Source organism: Diceros bicornis, chromosome 8 (assembly GCF_020826845.1).
Source record: "Diceros bicornis minor isolate mBicDic1 chromosome 8, mDicBic1.mat.cur, whole genome shotgun sequence".
NCBI lineage: Eukaryota > Metazoa > Chordata > Mammalia > Perissodactyla > Rhinocerotidae > Diceros > Diceros bicornis.
This window is the reverse complement of record NC_080747.1, coordinates 55856986-55875397: the sequence shown is the minus strand read 5'-3', so window position 1 is coordinate 55875397 and position 18412 is coordinate 55856986. Positions and strand designations below refer to the sequence as shown.

The window sequence follows — 18412 nt, the reverse complement described above, 5'->3', positions numbered from 1 at the left end:
CAAACAAAGAAAACAAAACCAAAACATAAATTACATAATTCCACAAACATGTGTTTTAGCATTCAAAATCAAATTGACATTTTTTATCATGGTGTAGTGGTGGGGGTGGAATTTTTCCCTTCTCTTCCCAACCTTTTCCTACGTCTTCCTTAGAAGGAAGAGATGAAAGTCTGTTTGAGTCTTACTTCAGAACCCTGATTGGGTCATATTTACTAGGAGATTATTTTACTGAGTGTGATAAGTACATCTAGACAGGGATGAGATGGTTCTTTCTCTACTTCTTCTGTAGATGGAGTCAAAAGTTTAAGAAGAAAAGAACCTGTTCCAAAGACAAGCTTTGGATATTGTTTTCTTCTGTTCATGTTTAAACTGATCTCATCACTTTGGAATAGTTGTCTGATTATTGATAACGTTTTGTCTCAAGGGAAGAAGAAGCTATGTGCAGTTGAGTCTAAATGATCCACACTAATTTACTGCATAAAGATTAAGGCACCAATGTCGCTAAGAAAAGGGCTTCCACTTACTTATCATATGGCATTGTATGTACACTAACTCGAAAACAGCACACAAATATGGTTATTGTTTGTGGAAAGATTAAAGTTTTACCAGGTTCTCCCATCATGTTTCTGTCTATTAAAGCCTCAAACTTCCTGATTAGTTTACTTTTCACCCTTATTATGGGTTATTTTGAATGTTCACATCATCTCTTGTATTTGTATGTAATGTGTAGATTTAGTGTCCTTAATCTGCTTTTTATAATTAGGAACATTATTGAAAATTCTGAAATATTTTAATACCAAAACCTACCATAAATTATTCAAAAAATAAAATGTTATCAAAATACTTGCTATATTAAAGAATCTTTACTACCATTATTGACTTAGGAATTTTTTCAAGAATGTGAGAGCATGTGCATTATTTGAATGCAGAAATTTTGATTGCCTTTTTGTAATGTCCTCAGGGTCCTTCTGTGCTATGGTGGGAGGAGACGGGGGAAATAAGATTCTTCTGGAAATACTTTAAAGATCTGACCCTTTCTGGGTATTCTTAAAGGTCATACAAAAAACATCAGATAGGAAGAAGTCAAGATGGAGGAATAGACAGACTCGGAACTCACATCTCCCGTGGACACAGCCAATTTACATCTACTCTTGGAAAAATTACCCTGGAGAGAGAACTGAAAACTGGATAAGAGGAACTCCTGCAACAAATAACAATCCTAACTGAGGTGGAAGAGGCAGCAATTCCCTTCCAGAAAGAAAAAAAAACCCACCTTCACAAGCAGCAGTGCTTCTCAGACACCCGGGAGCAGCCCAAAGGTATGAGCCCTCCCTGGAGGAGTGGGGCCCTGAGCCGGGGAGCGCCCCCACTATAGGCATTTTTTGGACCCAGCACAATCAAGATGAGTGGTATAATATCTGACTTTGTCTGCTACTAAAACATTGGGGAGTACCCCCAGAAAAGCTGGTTCACAAAGAAATTAAACCCAACTCTTAAAGTGCCCACACACAAACTCGCCCATTTCAGAAAGCAACCTAAAATCACCAGAAAGAAAGATGCACAGTCTTTTGGTGAAAAGAGACTCACCTGATAGGCTCTGAGTGCATCTCGGTGAGAGGTGAGACCTCTCCAGGGACTGGGACATTGGTGGCGGCCATTGTTGTGGCCTGAAGTCGGTGTGCTGATACAGATGCTGGCAGACGCCATTGGAGTTCTTCCCCTGGCCTACTAGCCCAGGGTCTGCCCCACACACTAGAGCACCGATTTGATCCAGCTCAGCCAGGGCAGGCAGCCCACACTAGGGACTGGCCCCACCTGACAACAAGCCCTCTGGCAACTTGTGGGCCTGCTAAGTGAGATGTCTGGATTCTCTGCAGCCTGGGTCCACCTCTGTGGGGCAGGGTGTGAGCAAGGAGTGGGTGGAGAGTGTGGGGTGGTGGTGGAGTGTGTAGGGCTCCCACCTTGGAAATTGGGTCCACATCAAGAGGTCGGGGTGCATGCATGGGGCAGGACTGTGTTGACTGTATGTGTGGACCTGTGGGCAGTGGGGCTTGTCAGCTGCAGAAGACTTATGCTTCTCAAAGAGACACATAGGGGGTTGGCCCCACCTTCTAAAGCCTGAAACAATTGGGTATTCCCATGCCAGAGGCCAACCCCACCCAGCTTCAATCCTCAGAGAGCTGACAAGAGACCTAAAGGCTGGAGGTTTATAGCAATTGTAAGCCCTTGAGCTTAACAACCTGCCACACTGGGGGCCTACTCACTTAATAGAAATACTACAACAGGAATGTGTTATTAGAAATTGCAGCCAACTGTGCTGGGGCTCCCCACACCCAATGAAGAGACTGAAGGGCTCACAACAACTACAAGCAGCTGAGCATTACAACAGCTGGCCAGAGGCATAGCTCAGCCTCCCTGGGCACCTACAGGAAGACCAATCACACCACAACAGAAGGACACATGTAGCGCACATGGATGTCGCTCCTGGAGCATTCAGAACTGAGGAAAGCACACTGCCGGGCCTCATAAGGGATCAATTATATAAGGTCACCTATCCAAGAGCAGGAGACATAGCTGAGCTACCTAATACACAGACACAAGCACAGAGAAACAGGCAAAATGAGGAGGCAAAGGAATACCTTCCAAGTAAGGGAACAGGACAAAACCCCAGAAAAGGAACCAAGTGAAACAGAAATGAGCAACTTACCCGAGGGCGAGTTCAAAAAAAGAGTGTTAAGGATGCTCACTGATCTTGGGAGCAGAATGGATGAACTCAGTGAGAAAGTCAAAAAAGAAATGGAAAATATAAAAAAGACCCAATCAGAAATGAAGAATGCCATACTAGAAATGAAAAATTCACTAGAGGGTCTCAAAAGCAGAGTAGGGGATACAGAAGAATGGATCTGCGAGCTAGACAAAAGACTAGAAGAAATCATCCAAGCTGAACAGATAAAGGAAAATAGAATTAAAAAGAGTGAGGACAGTCTAAGGGACCTCTGGAACAACATCAAGTGCACTAACATCCCTGTTATAGGTGTCCCAGAAGGACAAGAGTGAGACAAAGGGGCAGAGAATCTATTTGAAGAAATAATAGCTGAAAACATCCCTAACCTAAGGAAGGAAACAGACGTCAGGTACAGGAAGCACAGAGAGCACCAAACAAGATAAACCCAAAGAGGCCCACACCAAGACACATTATAATTAAAATGTCCAGAATTAAAGATAAAGAGAGAATCCTAAAAGCCGCAAGAGAAAGACAAGTTACATACAAAGGAAACCCCATAAGGCTATCAGCTGACTTCTCAGCAGAAACCTTACAGGATAGAAGAGAGTGGCATGATATATTTAAAATGCTAAAAGGAAAAAAACGTACAGCCAAGAATACTCTACCCAGCAAGGTTATCATTCAAAATAGAAGGAGAGAGGGGCCGGCCCAGTGGCTTAGCGGTTAAGTGAGCACGCTCTGCTTCTGGCAGCCTGGGTTTGGATCCCGGGTGCGCACCGATGCACCACTTCTTCGGCCATGCTGAGGCCGCATCCCACATACAGCAACTAGAAGGAAGTGCAACTATGACATACAACTATCTACTGGGGTTTTGGGGAAGGAAAAAAAAAAAAAAGGAGGAGGATTGGCGATAGATGTTAGCTCAGAGCTGGTCTTCCTCAGCAAAAAGAGGAAGATTAGTATGGATGTTAGCTCAGGGCTGATCTCCCTCACAAAAAAAAAAAAAAAATGGAAGGAGAGAGAAAAAGTTTCCCAGACAAGCAAAAATTAAAGGGGTTTGTCACCAAGAAACCAGTACTACAAGAAATGATAAAGGGACTTATTTAAGGGGAAAAGAGAAGACCACAAATAGGAAAAATTACCTATTTCCATAAGAGGTTAATGGATACAAATGCACAAAACAGAGGTTATATATGATATCAAAAACATAAAATGTGAGAGGAGGAGAGTTAAATAGTATAGCTTTCAGACAGAGGTCAAACTAAAGAGACTATCAACTTCATATAGATTGCTATATATGTAGGTTACTGTATATGAACACCATGGCAATCACAAACCAGAAACCTATAAAAAATACACAAAAAACTAAGAGAAAGGAACCTAGATATAATACTAAAGAAAGCCATCAAACCACCAGGGAAGAGTGCAAGAGAAGAAGTAAGGAACAGAGAAGAACTACTAAAATACCTAGAAAAAGAAAAGTTAAAAAAATGGCAGTAAGTACATACTTATCAATAGTTATTTTAAATGTCAATGGACTAAATGCTCCAATTAAAAGGCACAGGGTGGCTGATTGGATGAAAAAACAAGACCAATATATATATGCTGCATACAAGCGACACACTTCAGACCTAAAAACACTCACAAACTGAAAGTAAAGGGATGGAAAAAGATACTCCATGAAAATGGCAATGAAAAGAAAGCTGGGATAGCAAGACTCATATCAGAAAAAATAGACTTTAAAGCAAAAACTGTAAAAAGAGACAAAGAAGGGCACTACACAATGATCAAGGGAACAATCCAACAAGAGGATATCACACTTGTAAATATCTATGCACCCAACGTAAGAGCACCTAAATATATAAAGCAATTATTAACAGACATAAAAAGAGAAATAGACAGTAACACAATAATAGTAGGGGACTTTAACACTCCACTTACACCAATGGATAGATCATCCAAACAGGAGATCAATAAGGAAACATTGGCCTTAAATAACACACTAGAACAGATGGACCTAGTAGATATATACAGAACATTCCATCCAAAAACCAAAGAATACACGTTCTTTTCAAATACACATGGAACATTCTCCAGGATTGATCACATATTAGGCCACAAAACAAGTCTCCATAAATTTAAGAAGACTGAAATAATACCAAGCATCTTTTCTGACCTCAACTGTATGAAACTAGAAATCAACTATAGCGAGAAAATCAGAAAAGTCACAAATACATGGGGATTAAAAAAAAATGCTGCTGAACACTGATTGGATCAATGAAGAAATCAAATAAGTCAAAAAATACCTGGAGACAAATGAAAATACGACATGCCAGAATTTTTGGGATACTGCAAAAGCAGTTCTAAGAGGGAAGTTTATAGCAATACGGGCCTATCTCAACAAACAAGAAAAATCTCAAATAAACAATCTAAGAATACACCTAAAAGAATTGAAAAAAGAAGAACAAACAAAGCCCAAAATCAGTAGAAGAAGGGAAATAATAAAAATCAGAGCAGAAATAAATGAAATAGCGACCAAAAAAAAAAAATAGAAAAAATTAATAAAACCAAGATCTGGTTCTATGAAAAGATAAACAAAATTGACCTTTAGCTAGACTCACCAAAAAAAAAAAAAAGAAAGAGAGAAGGCTCAAATAAGTAAAATCAGAAATGAAAGAGGAGAAATTACAACAGACACCTCAGAAATACAAAAGATTATAAGAGAATACTGTGAAAAGCTATATGCCAACAAATTGGGCAATCTGGAAGAAATGGATAAATTCTTAGAATCATATGACTTTCCAAAACTGGATCAAGAAGAAATAGAGAATTCGAATAGATCAATAGCCAGTAAGGAGATCGAAACCGTAATCAAAAACGTCCCCCAAAATAAAAGTCCAGGACCAGGTGGCTTCCCTCATGAATTCTACCAAACATTCAAAGAAGACTTAATACCTATCCTTCTCAAACTCTTCAAAAAAATTCAGGGGAGGCAGGAGCTCCCTAACTCATTCTACAAAGCTGACATTACCCTGATACCAAAGCCAGACAAGGACAACACAAAAAAGAAAATTATAGGCCAATATCACCAATGAACATTGATGCAAAAATCCTCGTCAAAATACTAGCAAATTGCATACAACAATAGATTAAAAAGATTATACACCGTATGATCAGATGGGATTTATTCCAGGGATGCAGGGATGATTTAACATTCACAAATCAATCAACGTGATACACCACATTAATAAAATGAAGAACAAAAATCTCATGATCATCTCAGTAGATGTAGAGAAAGCATTTGACAAGATACAGCATCCATTTATGATAAAAACTCTGAATAAAATGGGTATAGAAGGAAAGAACATCAACATAATAAAGGACATATATGACAAACCCACAGCTAATATCATCCTCAATGGTGAAAAACTGAAAGCTATCCCTGTAAGAACAGGAACCAGACTAGGATGCCCACTCTCACCCCTCCTATTTAATAGAGCATTGGAAGTCCTAACCAGAACAATCAGGCAAGAAAAAGAAATAAAAGGGATCCAGATTGGAAAGGAAGAAGTGAAACTGTCACTATTTGAAGATGACATGATTTTATAGATACAAAACCCTAAATAATCAACCAAAAAACTTTTAGAAGTAATAAACTAATACGGTAAAGTTGCAGCATACAAAATCAACATACAAAAATCAGTTGCATTTCTATACACTAATAATGAAGTAGCAGAAAAAGAAATTAAGAATACAATCCCATTTACAATTACAACATAAAGAATAAAACAGCTAGGAATAAACTTAACCAAAGAGGTGAAAGATCTGCATGCTGAAAATTATAAAACATTGTTGAAATAAATTGAAGAAGACACAAAGAAATGGAAAGATATTCTGTTCCCTTGGATTGGAAGAATTAACATAGTTAAGATGTCCATACTTCCTAAAGCAGTCTATAGATTCAATGCAATCCCTATCAAAATTTCAACAACATTTTTCAAAGAAATAGAATAAAGAATCATGAAATATATATCGAACAACAAAAGACCCGGAATAGCTAAAGGAATCCTGAGAAAAAAGAACAAATCTGGAGGTTTCCCACTCCCTGATTTCAAAATATACTACAAAGCTATAGCAATCAAAACAGCATGGTACTGGCACAAAAACAGACACACAGATCAATGGAATAGAATCAAAAGCCCAGAAATAAACCTACACATCTATGGGCAGCTAATCTTCGACAAAGGAGCCGGGAACATACAAGGGAGAAAGGAAAGTCTCTTCAACAAATGGTGTTGGGAAAACTGGACAGCCACATGCAAAAAAATCAAAGTAGAACATTACCTTACATCCTCCACAAAAATTAACTCAAAATGGATTAAAGACTTGAATGTAAGACCTGAAACCATGAAAATTCTAGAAGGAAATGTAGGCAGTACACTCTTTGACAGCTGTCTTAGCAATATATTTTGATGCACCATGTCTGACTGGGCAAGAGAAACCACGCAAGAGTAGGAAAAACAGACAAACAGGATTACATAAAACTAAAAAGCTTCTGCACAGCAAAGGAGACCATCAACAAAATGAAAAGACAACCTAACAATTGGGAGAAGATATTTGGAAACCTCACATCTCATAAGGGGTTAATCTCCAAAATACATAAAGAATACATGTGTCTCAACAAGAAAAAAACTAACAACCCAATTAAAAGATGGGTAAAAGACCTGAACAGACGTTTCCCCAAAGAAGATACACAGATGGCCAACAGGCACATGAAAAGATGTTCAACATCATTAACTATCAGGGAAATGCAAATGGAAACTACAATGAGATATCACCTCTTGTCCCTCAGAATGGCTATAATTAACAAGACAGGAAACAACAAGTGTTGGAGAGGATGTGGAGAGAAGGGAACTCTCATACACTGCTGGTGGGAGTGCAAACTGGTGCAACCAATATGGAAAACAGTATTTATCAAAAGAACGTGAAAACATCACTGCCTAAAGATACATGCACCCCTGTGTTCCCTGCAGCATTATTCACAATCGCCAAGACTTGGAAGCAACCTAAGTGCCCATCAAGGGATGAATGGATAAAGAAGATGTGGTATGGTATATATACACAATGGAATACTACTCAGCCATAAGAAACGATGAAATCCAGCCATTTGTGACAACACGGATGGACATTGAGAGTATTACGCAAAGTGAAATAAATCAACTCAGAAGGTCAAATACCTTGTGATCTCACTCATTGTGTGGTAGATAATAACACCAACAAACAAACACATAGAGACAGAGATTGGACTGGTGGTTAACAGAGAGAAAGAGGGGAGGAGGAGCATGAAAGGGATAATTAGGCACATGTGTGTGGTGATGGATTGTAATTAGTATGTGGGTGGTGAACATGAGAACATGATGTAACCCATGCAGAAATAGAAGTATAATGATGGACACCTGAAATTTACCCAATATTGTAAACCAATGTTACCACAATAAACAGACAAAAAAAAATCAGATAGATCCTTAGTGACACACTGTTGCTAAAATAAATAAATACATAAATATACACAAACATGTAATATACATATATATGCACACACATATGCATGCATTATTGGATCAATAATAAGGCAATAGGAGGGTTCTGAATATATTTGATGTGTTAAGATATAACAGATATGCATATAAGTAAATCTCACACTACCCCAACAGCTGACTTCTATGCTTTTAGAATGGAATCTTTACAGTGCACGGCTGTTTTGCCAAAAAATATGAAATAATATGAAGAAGGCTCCGAATATTTAAGTGACCGCTTTCTGAGCAGAAGCAATGGTTTAGTAAAATGTAGAATAGATATCTAGTATTATTTAACTTGTCAAAATTAAATTAATGTTCTCATATAACAAGATAAAGTTAAGAATTTTGTTACATGATTTAAAAATTCCCCAACATTTTTAGCCTTTTCAATGAATATTTCATATACTTCCTGATCTTACCTGAAACTTGATTCTTGCCCTACAATCCTTTACGTATACTCCACTCATTTTTCCCTACTTGCATCAGGATCCAGACAGAGGTTTGGTCTGTGTCCTCCCCTCTTCTAACTGCATTTCCAACCATTTCCTTTTCTATACTTTTAAAGACTATCCGCATGATATGTGTTCAATCTGTACTATCAATTTCCCATGCCGACTGTCAGACTTTCAGGAAGACTTCTGTTCACAGGAGCCTTTGGCATCTGGCTCATAGTCCTCTGCTCCATGCCAAGTTCTGTTTTTATCCAGGGTGATTTAGCCAATACAAAATCATGTCTTATTATTCCTTGACATCCTCAGTTTAAAACCACTGCTTATGGAAAAGGCAAAACTATGGAGGCAGTAAAAAAAATCAGTGATTTCCAGGGATTTAGGGGCAGGGAGGGATGAATAAGTGGAGCACAGAGGATTATTAGGGCAGAGAAACTATTTCTTATGATACTATAAGGATGGATACATGTAATTATCCATTTATTCAAACCTATAGAATGTACAATACAAAGAGTAAACCTTAAAGTACAGTATGGACTTTGGTTGACATTGATGTGTAAATGTTGGTCCATTGATTGTAACAAATGTGCCACACAGCTGGGATATTGATCATTGGGGAATTTGTGTGTGCGAGGTGGATAGAAGCTAGGAGAAAACTCTCTGTACTTTCTATTCAATTTTGCTATGAATGTAAATGGATCTAAAAAAAGTCTATTAGTGAAAAATCACAAATGATACATAGACCTGTCCCCTGAGATTAAGACACTGAATTCAGTAGCTGCTTACTAGACATTGCATTGGCGCCTCAAATTCAGCATGCCCATATATGAACACATCATTTTCCCTCACAGCTATTCCTCACTTTAGTAAATGCCAATATTCTCTACTGAATTGCCCACAGAAAGAAACAAATGAAGGAAAGGCAAACACACAGAAAGCCCAGTATTCCTTCTTGAACTCTCTCTCCTAACCTCCCCCTCCTGCCAATCACCAAATACTATTGAACTTCTTTGTAAAGACTTAAAATCAGTCCACTTCTACTAAAATCACTATCAGATTGTAGTTTTGATCTCTATAATCTCTTACAGGAACTATTGCAACTATATCTCAGCTCATTTCCCTGCTTTAAATCTTGCTCCATTCCAAAAAATTCAATAGCCAAGATTTGTGAAAGAGTAAGCCAAGACCTAAATAAACAATTTAGAACACATTACTGCTTAAAACTTATGCATTTGTCCTTCACTGACCTTAAATTTAAAGTAAAGAATATTTAGTATTGCTCATTTGTTTTTACATAATCTAACCCTCAATTGTCTCTCCAGTCTCATTTCTCTCCTCTATTCAAACCAAACAGTTCATCATTACTGCACTTCTCCCAGATGTTTTGGATAGACCATCGTATCTCTATTTGATCTATTCTCAAATTGTTATAATTTACTCACTATTGTCCATTTCTAAGATGACATGATGCTAAATAACATGCAACTGCAAAATCTCAGTGGCTTAAAACAACAGTCTATTTCTTTCTCATGCCTTGTGTCCATCTATTGAAATGCAGATTGTACATATATACTTTAATCAAGAACTCAGGTTGACAGAGTAGCCAATATTTGGAACACAGCCTGTTGACATAACAAGAGAAAAGAGAATTCTGGAGTTTCTGGGCCAGAAAATTACGTGTTGGGCCTGGAAGTGATCCATGACACTTTAGCTCGTAGTAGTTGCCCAGAGAGTACTTCATAGTTCCACTAAACTCAGGGCTAGGAATTTCATTCCTATCAAATATCTGGTATACTTGACGAACATCACAAATGGTTGCCATGATAAAGTTACAAGATACCTATGGCAGTATAATAATCTAAGAGGAGAATGTCCATTAATTCCTGTGTTTGTGTTTTCAGTTTGAGGGTCAAATACGATAAATAATAAACCAAAAATCATTCCAAAAGACAAATACTCAAACAAGCAAAAATAAGGAAAATTGATTACCTTAGGTAGGGGCTTTGCAGGCTTGCAGTGTAGTCCTCCAATAAATTCAAAATTAGGTAAATAAGGGTAAGGAAATTCGAAATCCCAGGAAGTTCGAATCAACCACATATCAGCTTTCCCCATAGTCTCACATAATGTGGTAGGTTTTCCTGAATAAAAATGAAAACAAAGTGATACGTTAAGTGGAAAATGTTTTACCATTCAATTTTCTAAGAAAAATCCATAAAGAACCAGTATTGGGTCTATGTAAACCATGGGAAATCTATTGCCTTCCCCCTTACCAAGAGTATACCATAGTGAGATTATGAATAATCAAACAAAGGATTTAAGTCTAGAACACGGCCAAAAGCCTGCTGACAAGTCTTTCTGCTTCAGCTAAGCCTGAGCCCTAGTCCATGCTCAGAATTGGCAAGTGCTCCCAGCAGACACAAGAAACTCAGGCAGCGATCCTCAGCTCACTATGGTAGAGTGTCTACTCCTCTTCTGGAACTCCAATTTATCTCATCCTTGTTGCTCAAAAAGCCTTTGGTATCTTTGAAAAATGATTTTTGTAATTTTTGCATCTTTTCCTAGTGTTTTTGAGTGTTCTACCACAACTAGTTACGTCCTACCAGAAATGGAAATCTTTTAATTTTTTTTTTTTTTGCTGAAGAAGATTAGCCCTGAGATAACATCTGTTGCCAATTCCCCTCTTTTTGCTGAGGAAGACTGGCCCTGGGCTAACATCCGTGCCCATCTTTCTCTACTTTATATGTGGGACACTTGCCACTGCATGGCTTGATAAACAGTGCATAGGTCTGTAGCTGGACCGAGCCCGCGAATTCTGTGCCACTGAATCAGATCATGTGAACTTACCCACTATACCACTGAGCCTGCCCCCTATTAATACATTTTTGAAGGTGATTATCTCCTTTGCTATACAAAATGAAAGTTTCTGTTTCACAAGACTTTGTCCTCTTTGGGGAAGATATAGCACTGCATAATAATCTGTTGGCAAAATATTTTTTATTCTGACATATTTATTAGGCAAACAGTGCAAAAGGAGTACTTTTCAACAGAAGTGGGAACTTTTGAACATTAAGAGAATAAAAACTCAAATTAGTGACTCTGAATTAAATCTTTTTTCCTTACATTGGAGCCAGAGCTGCTGCTTCTTTTTTTTTTTTTTTTGCTGAGGAAGATTGGCCCTGAGCTAACGTCTGTGCCCATCTTCCTCTATTTTATATGTGGGATGCCTGCCACAGCATGACTTGATGAGCGGTGCGTAGATCTGTGCCCGGGATCCAAACTTGCGAACCCCGGGTAGCCGAAGTGGAGTGCGTGAACTTAAACACTACACCATTGGGCTGGCCCCTAGAGCTTCATTTTTAAATTCTATTCAGTTATTGTGGAATAAGGAAGCTTACCCAGAGATTTGGTATCCTTTTAAGATATACATTCAGGAGTAATGATATGAAGACATCATAACCACTATACGGTTCCCCACCATATGACTTTTTTGAATATTCTCCTTGATGTTCTAATTACTCTAAAGAATTGATCAGAAAATGTGAGGGATTTTGAACTGACCAGGACAATCTATCTCCATTAGAGATCACAAGCAAATATCAAAAATTTATGGCTAAGATTCTGGTAATGCCAATGGTATTTAAAATCCAGTTGTATATTCAGTACATTTCCCATTTTGGTGCCTTATTGGTCTCAGTTGTGGGTATAATCTTATTCTCTTTGTGTGATGCTTCCCTCCCTCACCTTTTTATGACAGTTTTATTGAGATGTAATTTATATACTATACAAGTCTTACTTTTAAATACACAATTGAGTAGTTTTTAGGACATTCGTAAAGTTGTGCGACCATCACCACTATTTAATTTTAGAATGTTTTCATTGCTCCCAGAAGCAATCCCACATCTTTTGGCAGTCATTCTCCATTACCTCCTCTTCTCAGCCCCTGACAACCACTAATCTACTTTCTGTTTCAATTTTCCTATTCCAGAATAATCTTAATTCATTTCATATACATGAAATCATACACCATGTAGCCTTATGTGCTACCTTCTTTCAATTAGCATAATATTTTCAAGGTTCATCCATGTTGTAGTATCTATCAGTACTTTATTAGTTTTTAATGCTGAACAATATTTCTTTGTATGGATGTACTTCATTTTGTATATCCTTTCATCAGTTGATGAACTTTTGGGTTGTTTCCATTTTTGGCTACTATGAATAATGCTTCTATGAGCATTCATGTCTATATTCATGTGACGTATGTTTTCATTTATCTTGGATATGTATCTAGGAGTAGAATTGCAGAGTCATATGGTTGATTCATTGGCTTTCATAACAATATAATATCTTTTTCCTGTTAAATCTCTACTCCTTAGATAATATCTAGTGTGCTTAATGCATCTTATTGAAATGAAGACAATATAGTACAAGAGGAGTGAAAAATAACGGATCTGGATAAAGAGATTATGAGAAAATGTCCCAAATTTGGAAAGCAAAAGAAACTATATCAAGCCCTTTTGATACCATGCTGGGTCATTGTTGAACAATGAATAAAGGATTATTTAATTCTTTAGGAGAATGTGTCTGTGTTTTCCTTTCTTATTTATTATTGACTCACTGTGGATTTTGAGTCCAGATACAGTGATGTTAAATATTAACTTGCATATTTCTGTCTGGTAGAAAAGATCACATCCCAAATTATGATTTTATTGCATACAGGACATTAACCAGTTTGTGTCTAACCTAGTAGTATTATCTTAACATTCCTTTTTTTCCCCAAAATGTTTGTAAATAGTTCCTTAAAATAATTTTTGAACCAGATTTTCATCTTAACTATTTCTTTCTCTGTGATTTGAATGTATCTGTGGAATGATTCACTTAATAATTCTGTAAGAGCTATGAGTTATATTTTTTAACATTTGAAAAATATTCCTATAATACATTATAAAATGAAGATCCTGAATTCTGAATGATCAATGACAATCTATATTAATTGTATTTTTAAATCTATGAGAGTCAAAGAAATGTTTCCCTTCTATTTATCAAGCCCTCCTTCTTTCTCACATTATTGATATGTTCCCAAAAAGAATATTCTAGAGTGCCAAAAGTTAGGAAAGAATCAGAGACAGAGTCATATCCTATCACTAATGCTGCACTATGTAAGAAGTTCCGAAACTGAGCACCAAACTGCTGGAATCGGAAGCAAATAAACAATTTCCATTCAGCAGATCAGTCACTGCCATCTTTTCTCAGTTTTGCTTTTTGCTGCTTGAACTCTGACACTGGATAAAGAATGGGTGCAGCAGTCTCTGCCTTCATTTTTTTTTTAGGGTCAAGTCTAGAAGAAATAAGCACCTGCTTCTCTCACAGAATGCCCAGAAAAAGTCTCAACGCAATGTCTTGGCCTTGATTAGGTCATATGCCTCCTTGAAGATATGGCATATTCCTGGGCACCGTACTTCATTAGAAGCACTTGCATTTTTTGTGAGCTGGTGAGAAAATTATTTCTCAGAGAAAATTTAGAACAGATACCAGAAAAAAGGAAAAGGGATGCTGTTTTATAAAATAAGAGATCACAACTATAAAGGAAAATTTTAATTCTTTTTAGGAATAAACTTAAACTTTGGTAATGATAATATATTGGAAATACTTCTGTTACATTTAGTAACAAGGAAGACAATCTTAAAATTCATATGGAACCAGAAAAGACCCCAAATAGGCAAAACAATCCTGAGAAAGAAAAACAAAGCTAGAGGAATCACACTTTCTGATTTCAAACTATTACAAAGCTATAGTAATCAAAACCATATGGTACTGGCATAAGAACAGACAGATAGACCAGTAGAATAGAATCGAGAGCCCCAAAATAAATCCATGCATATATAGTCAACTAATAATTCACAAGGGAACCAAGAATACTCAATGGAAAAAAGTCAGTCTCTACAGTAAACAGTGCTGGGAAAATTAGATATTCACATGCAAAAGCATGAAACTAGACTCCAATCTTACTCCACTCACAAAAATTAATTCAAAATAGATTAAAGACTTAAATGTAAGATATGAAATAGTAAAACTCCAAGACGAAAACATAAGGCAAAACCTTCTTGACATAGGTCTTGATAATTTTTTGGATATGATGCCTAAAGCATGAACAACAAAATTAAAAATAAACAAATCGGACTTCATCAAATTAAAAAGCTTCTGCATAGCAAAAGAAATGATCAACAAAATGCAAAGATAACCTATGAAATGGGAGAAAATATTTGCAAACCATGTATCTGATAAGGGGTTAATATCCAAAATATATAAGAAACTCATACAACTCAATAGCAAAAAAACAAATAATCCAATTTAAAAATGAGCAAAAGACCTGAATAGATGTTTATCCAAAGAAGATATTCAAATGGCCAATAAGTACATGAAAAGAAGCTCAACATTACTAATCATCAGGGAAGAGCAAATCAAAACTACAATGAGATATCATCTCACACTTGTTAGGATGGCTATCATCAAGCCAAGAGATAACAAATGATGGCAAGAATGTGGAGAAAAATGAACACTTGTGCACTGTTGATAGGAATGTAAATTGGTGCGACCATTATTGAAAACAGTATGGAGGTTCCTCAAAAAATTAAAAATAGGACTACCATATGATCTAGCAATTCCAGTTCTAGCTACATATTTGAAGAAAAGGGAATCACTATCCCGAAGAGATGTTTGCACTCCCATGTTCATTGCAGCATTGTTTACAATAGCCAATTCAAGGAAACAACCTAAGTGTACATAGATGGATGAATGGATAAAGAAAAGATGGGTATATGTACAATGAAATATTATTCAGCCATGAGAAAAAAGGAGGTCCTACCATTTACTTCAGTACGAATGAACCTTGATGGAATTATGGTAAATGCCGGAAGCCAGACAGAGAAAGACAAATACTGTATGCATCACTTCTACTTGGAATATAAAAGAAAAAAACAAAACGCAAAAAACAAACTGCTACCTACAGAAAATAGATTGGTGGTTGTCAGATGCGGGGGTTGGAGGGTGGGTGCAACAGGTGAAGTCGTTCAAATGGTACAAATGTGAAGTTCTAAAATAAGTAAGTCCTGGAGATGTACTGTACAGCATGGTGACTACAGTTAATAACACTATATTGTCTACTTGAAAGTTGCTAAGAAAGTCAATCGTAAAAGTTCTCATCTCAAGAAAAAATAATTTATAATTATGTATGGTGTTGGATGTTAACTAGACATTTTGTGGTGATCATTTCACAATATATGCAGATATCAAATCACTATGCTGTACACCTGAAATTAATATAATGTTATAGGTCAATTATATCTCAAAAAAACCCTAAATAATGTAAACAGGGTAATGATTCCTCAAAGATAACTAATACCTTATGCAAAATAATTCCTAAGACAATTATATGAATGCTTTTTTAAATCTAAAAATCAGTTATGTGGAAGGAAACACAAGGGGTAAATGGACTTGCTGAAATAGAAACACTGTGCTCAGGGTCAAAGCTCACTAGTTGACCTCTAGTGCATTTTTGAATAGAACAACAACAGCAAACAAAGATAAGTTAAAAAATCTGGAAACATTGTCCTTCACAGAAAAACTTTCCAATTTTTCTTCCTCTTTGGGAGACAAGGGCAGATAAAACCAAGATATATTTATTTATTTTCTAGTTTTTTGTTCACCACATGACAACTCCTGCAACCAAATAACTAAGCCAAGATAGGACGCAAACAGAAAGCCTAAGAAATAGCAAGTTAATCAGAAGGAAAAGAGGGTGTATAAAAGAAGTAAACAAGAGAGAAATAGTTCACGGTTATAGGAATCACACTGTTAGATGCAGGTTTACCAGATACTCAAAAAAATTAGTAGCAGCTAGTAAAATTTATGCATAAAGAATATTCCTTTTCTGATATGTTGTAAGTACTCAATCATTTGAAACAAACAAACAACAAAAAATAATCATTTGTTTTCTCTTAAAACAGTTTATCCACTATTCAGCCACAGTTTAGCTACCCCAAGACCCACAGGACCTTTCGTCTTCACTTAAAGTGAAGTTTTTATACTTCAGATTTTTAAAGTTTTTATACCATCAGATAAATATTTACATTTTACATATGAAAGAAGAATCCTTATTACGTGCAAATTTCTCTTACCTAAAACTGTGCTATAATACTCATCCCACTCGGGGAGTAGAAAATATAAATACATCACATCACTCGTTAGGTACAATAACCAATTCTCCAGCCTCTGTACAAAAGTCATGTGGTCAGTCAGTCCTGATGTGCTGCCAGGAACGTAAGAAGAAGGGATGGGAAGCCCACCACACAGTCTTTCAATGACATTCCCATCAGAAAATCGAAAAGTGTATATAAATGGAATATTGAGAAGCTCAGCCAACAACTCCCCACAAAAGCTTAAAGGATCAGCAATGCAGATATCAAACTTAGCTGCCTGTAGCCTGCTGAGTAACTCCTTATTTGTGATAGCACTGTCACATACTCTTCTGAACGTCCTTAAAAACTCCCGGCCCATTTCTGTCAGTTTTACTTGCATGTCCCACCATGAAAGTTTTGGCAGTTCAACAGTAGTTGCATACAGAAATGTATTGAGCTCTTCCACGAGACTTTCTCTAGTTACTGAAAGTTGAAGGATCTCTACATTAAAGGGAACCTTGGTATGATCAATCATAAGGCTAGGTGAAGGTACCAGGATGGTTATTTCATGCCCACGAAGATGGAGTTCTTCCAGAATAACTTCTAAATTAATCCAATGACTAAAATCCATGGGCCATACAAGTACTTTCCCAGCCCTTCCAGAGTCGAAGGAGCACAGATGCAGCATGAAGAGGATGCAGAAGCCTTTCACAGTCTTCATGATCAGCTCCTGCTCGAACAAAACCTGGGCTTAAACCAAGTGCATGAAGTTCACAATCCAAAGATCTCTTCTTTGACCCTCGCAACCAGTTTATAGTATGCTGGCATGAACTTTGAACAGCATACTTTGTATTATTGATTAAAATTAAATGTAACTGCTTTGATAAGAAAAAGGTCCATAAAGTCAATAAAATGAGTTAGGAAAAAAATACTCAGACTCAGTTTCAAAACTTCTTTTAGAGGATATGAAAATAAAGAGGCTTAAATTTAAACACAAATCTAAAATAAATTTCTAAATAATGTTAAGAAAATCCATCACCATGTGAAGCACATTCAATGAAGATTGAATTTTGTATCATTTTTTCTGGTTTCATTTGATGTTTGTGAACAGAATTGTCTCTCTAGTATTTCTCTTACTGATAACTCTGCTAGATATTTTAGAGAGGAAGGAGGCTATCGTCTACTGCCAGAAGGAGAGAATGTGTTCACTGTAACAGACGTTAAGGCAGAGAGAAGATTTAAATCCAAATATTCTAATGCAAAATTTAGTGTTCTTTCTGCTAAATCACATCTATCTTTAAGAGAAAAATAATATATATTTTTTTTTACTATTACTGTAGATATGAGTTCAAGTTCTGATTCCAGGTTAGATTAATGTTATGTTGAGAAGAGATATCTTAGAATAGAAAAGACAAGTCATGAAGAATATAACAATAATCTTAGCCTTCTTTCCAGCATATCCATTCTATTTTCCTTGCTTTCTCA

At 36.7% G+C, this 18412-nt stretch overlaps 1 protein-coding gene across 1 annotated transcript in view; it reads right to left on the bottom strand.

The window, feature by feature from the left end:
* Window positions 1-17648, bottom strand: part of LOC131409662 (UDP-glucuronosyltransferase 2C1-like) — a 33818-nt gene extending 16170 nt beyond the window's left edge. The window contains exons 1-2 of the mRNA XM_058547207.1: window positions 16928-17648; window positions 10743-10891 (exon numbers count right to left, since the gene is read on the bottom strand). Coding sequence (XP_058403190.1) covers window positions 10743-10891; window positions 16928-17648 — 870 coding nt within the window. The remainder of the gene's footprint in view (window positions 1-10742; window positions 10892-16927) is intronic.
* Between the last annotated feature and the right edge of the window lie 764 nt (window positions 17649-18412).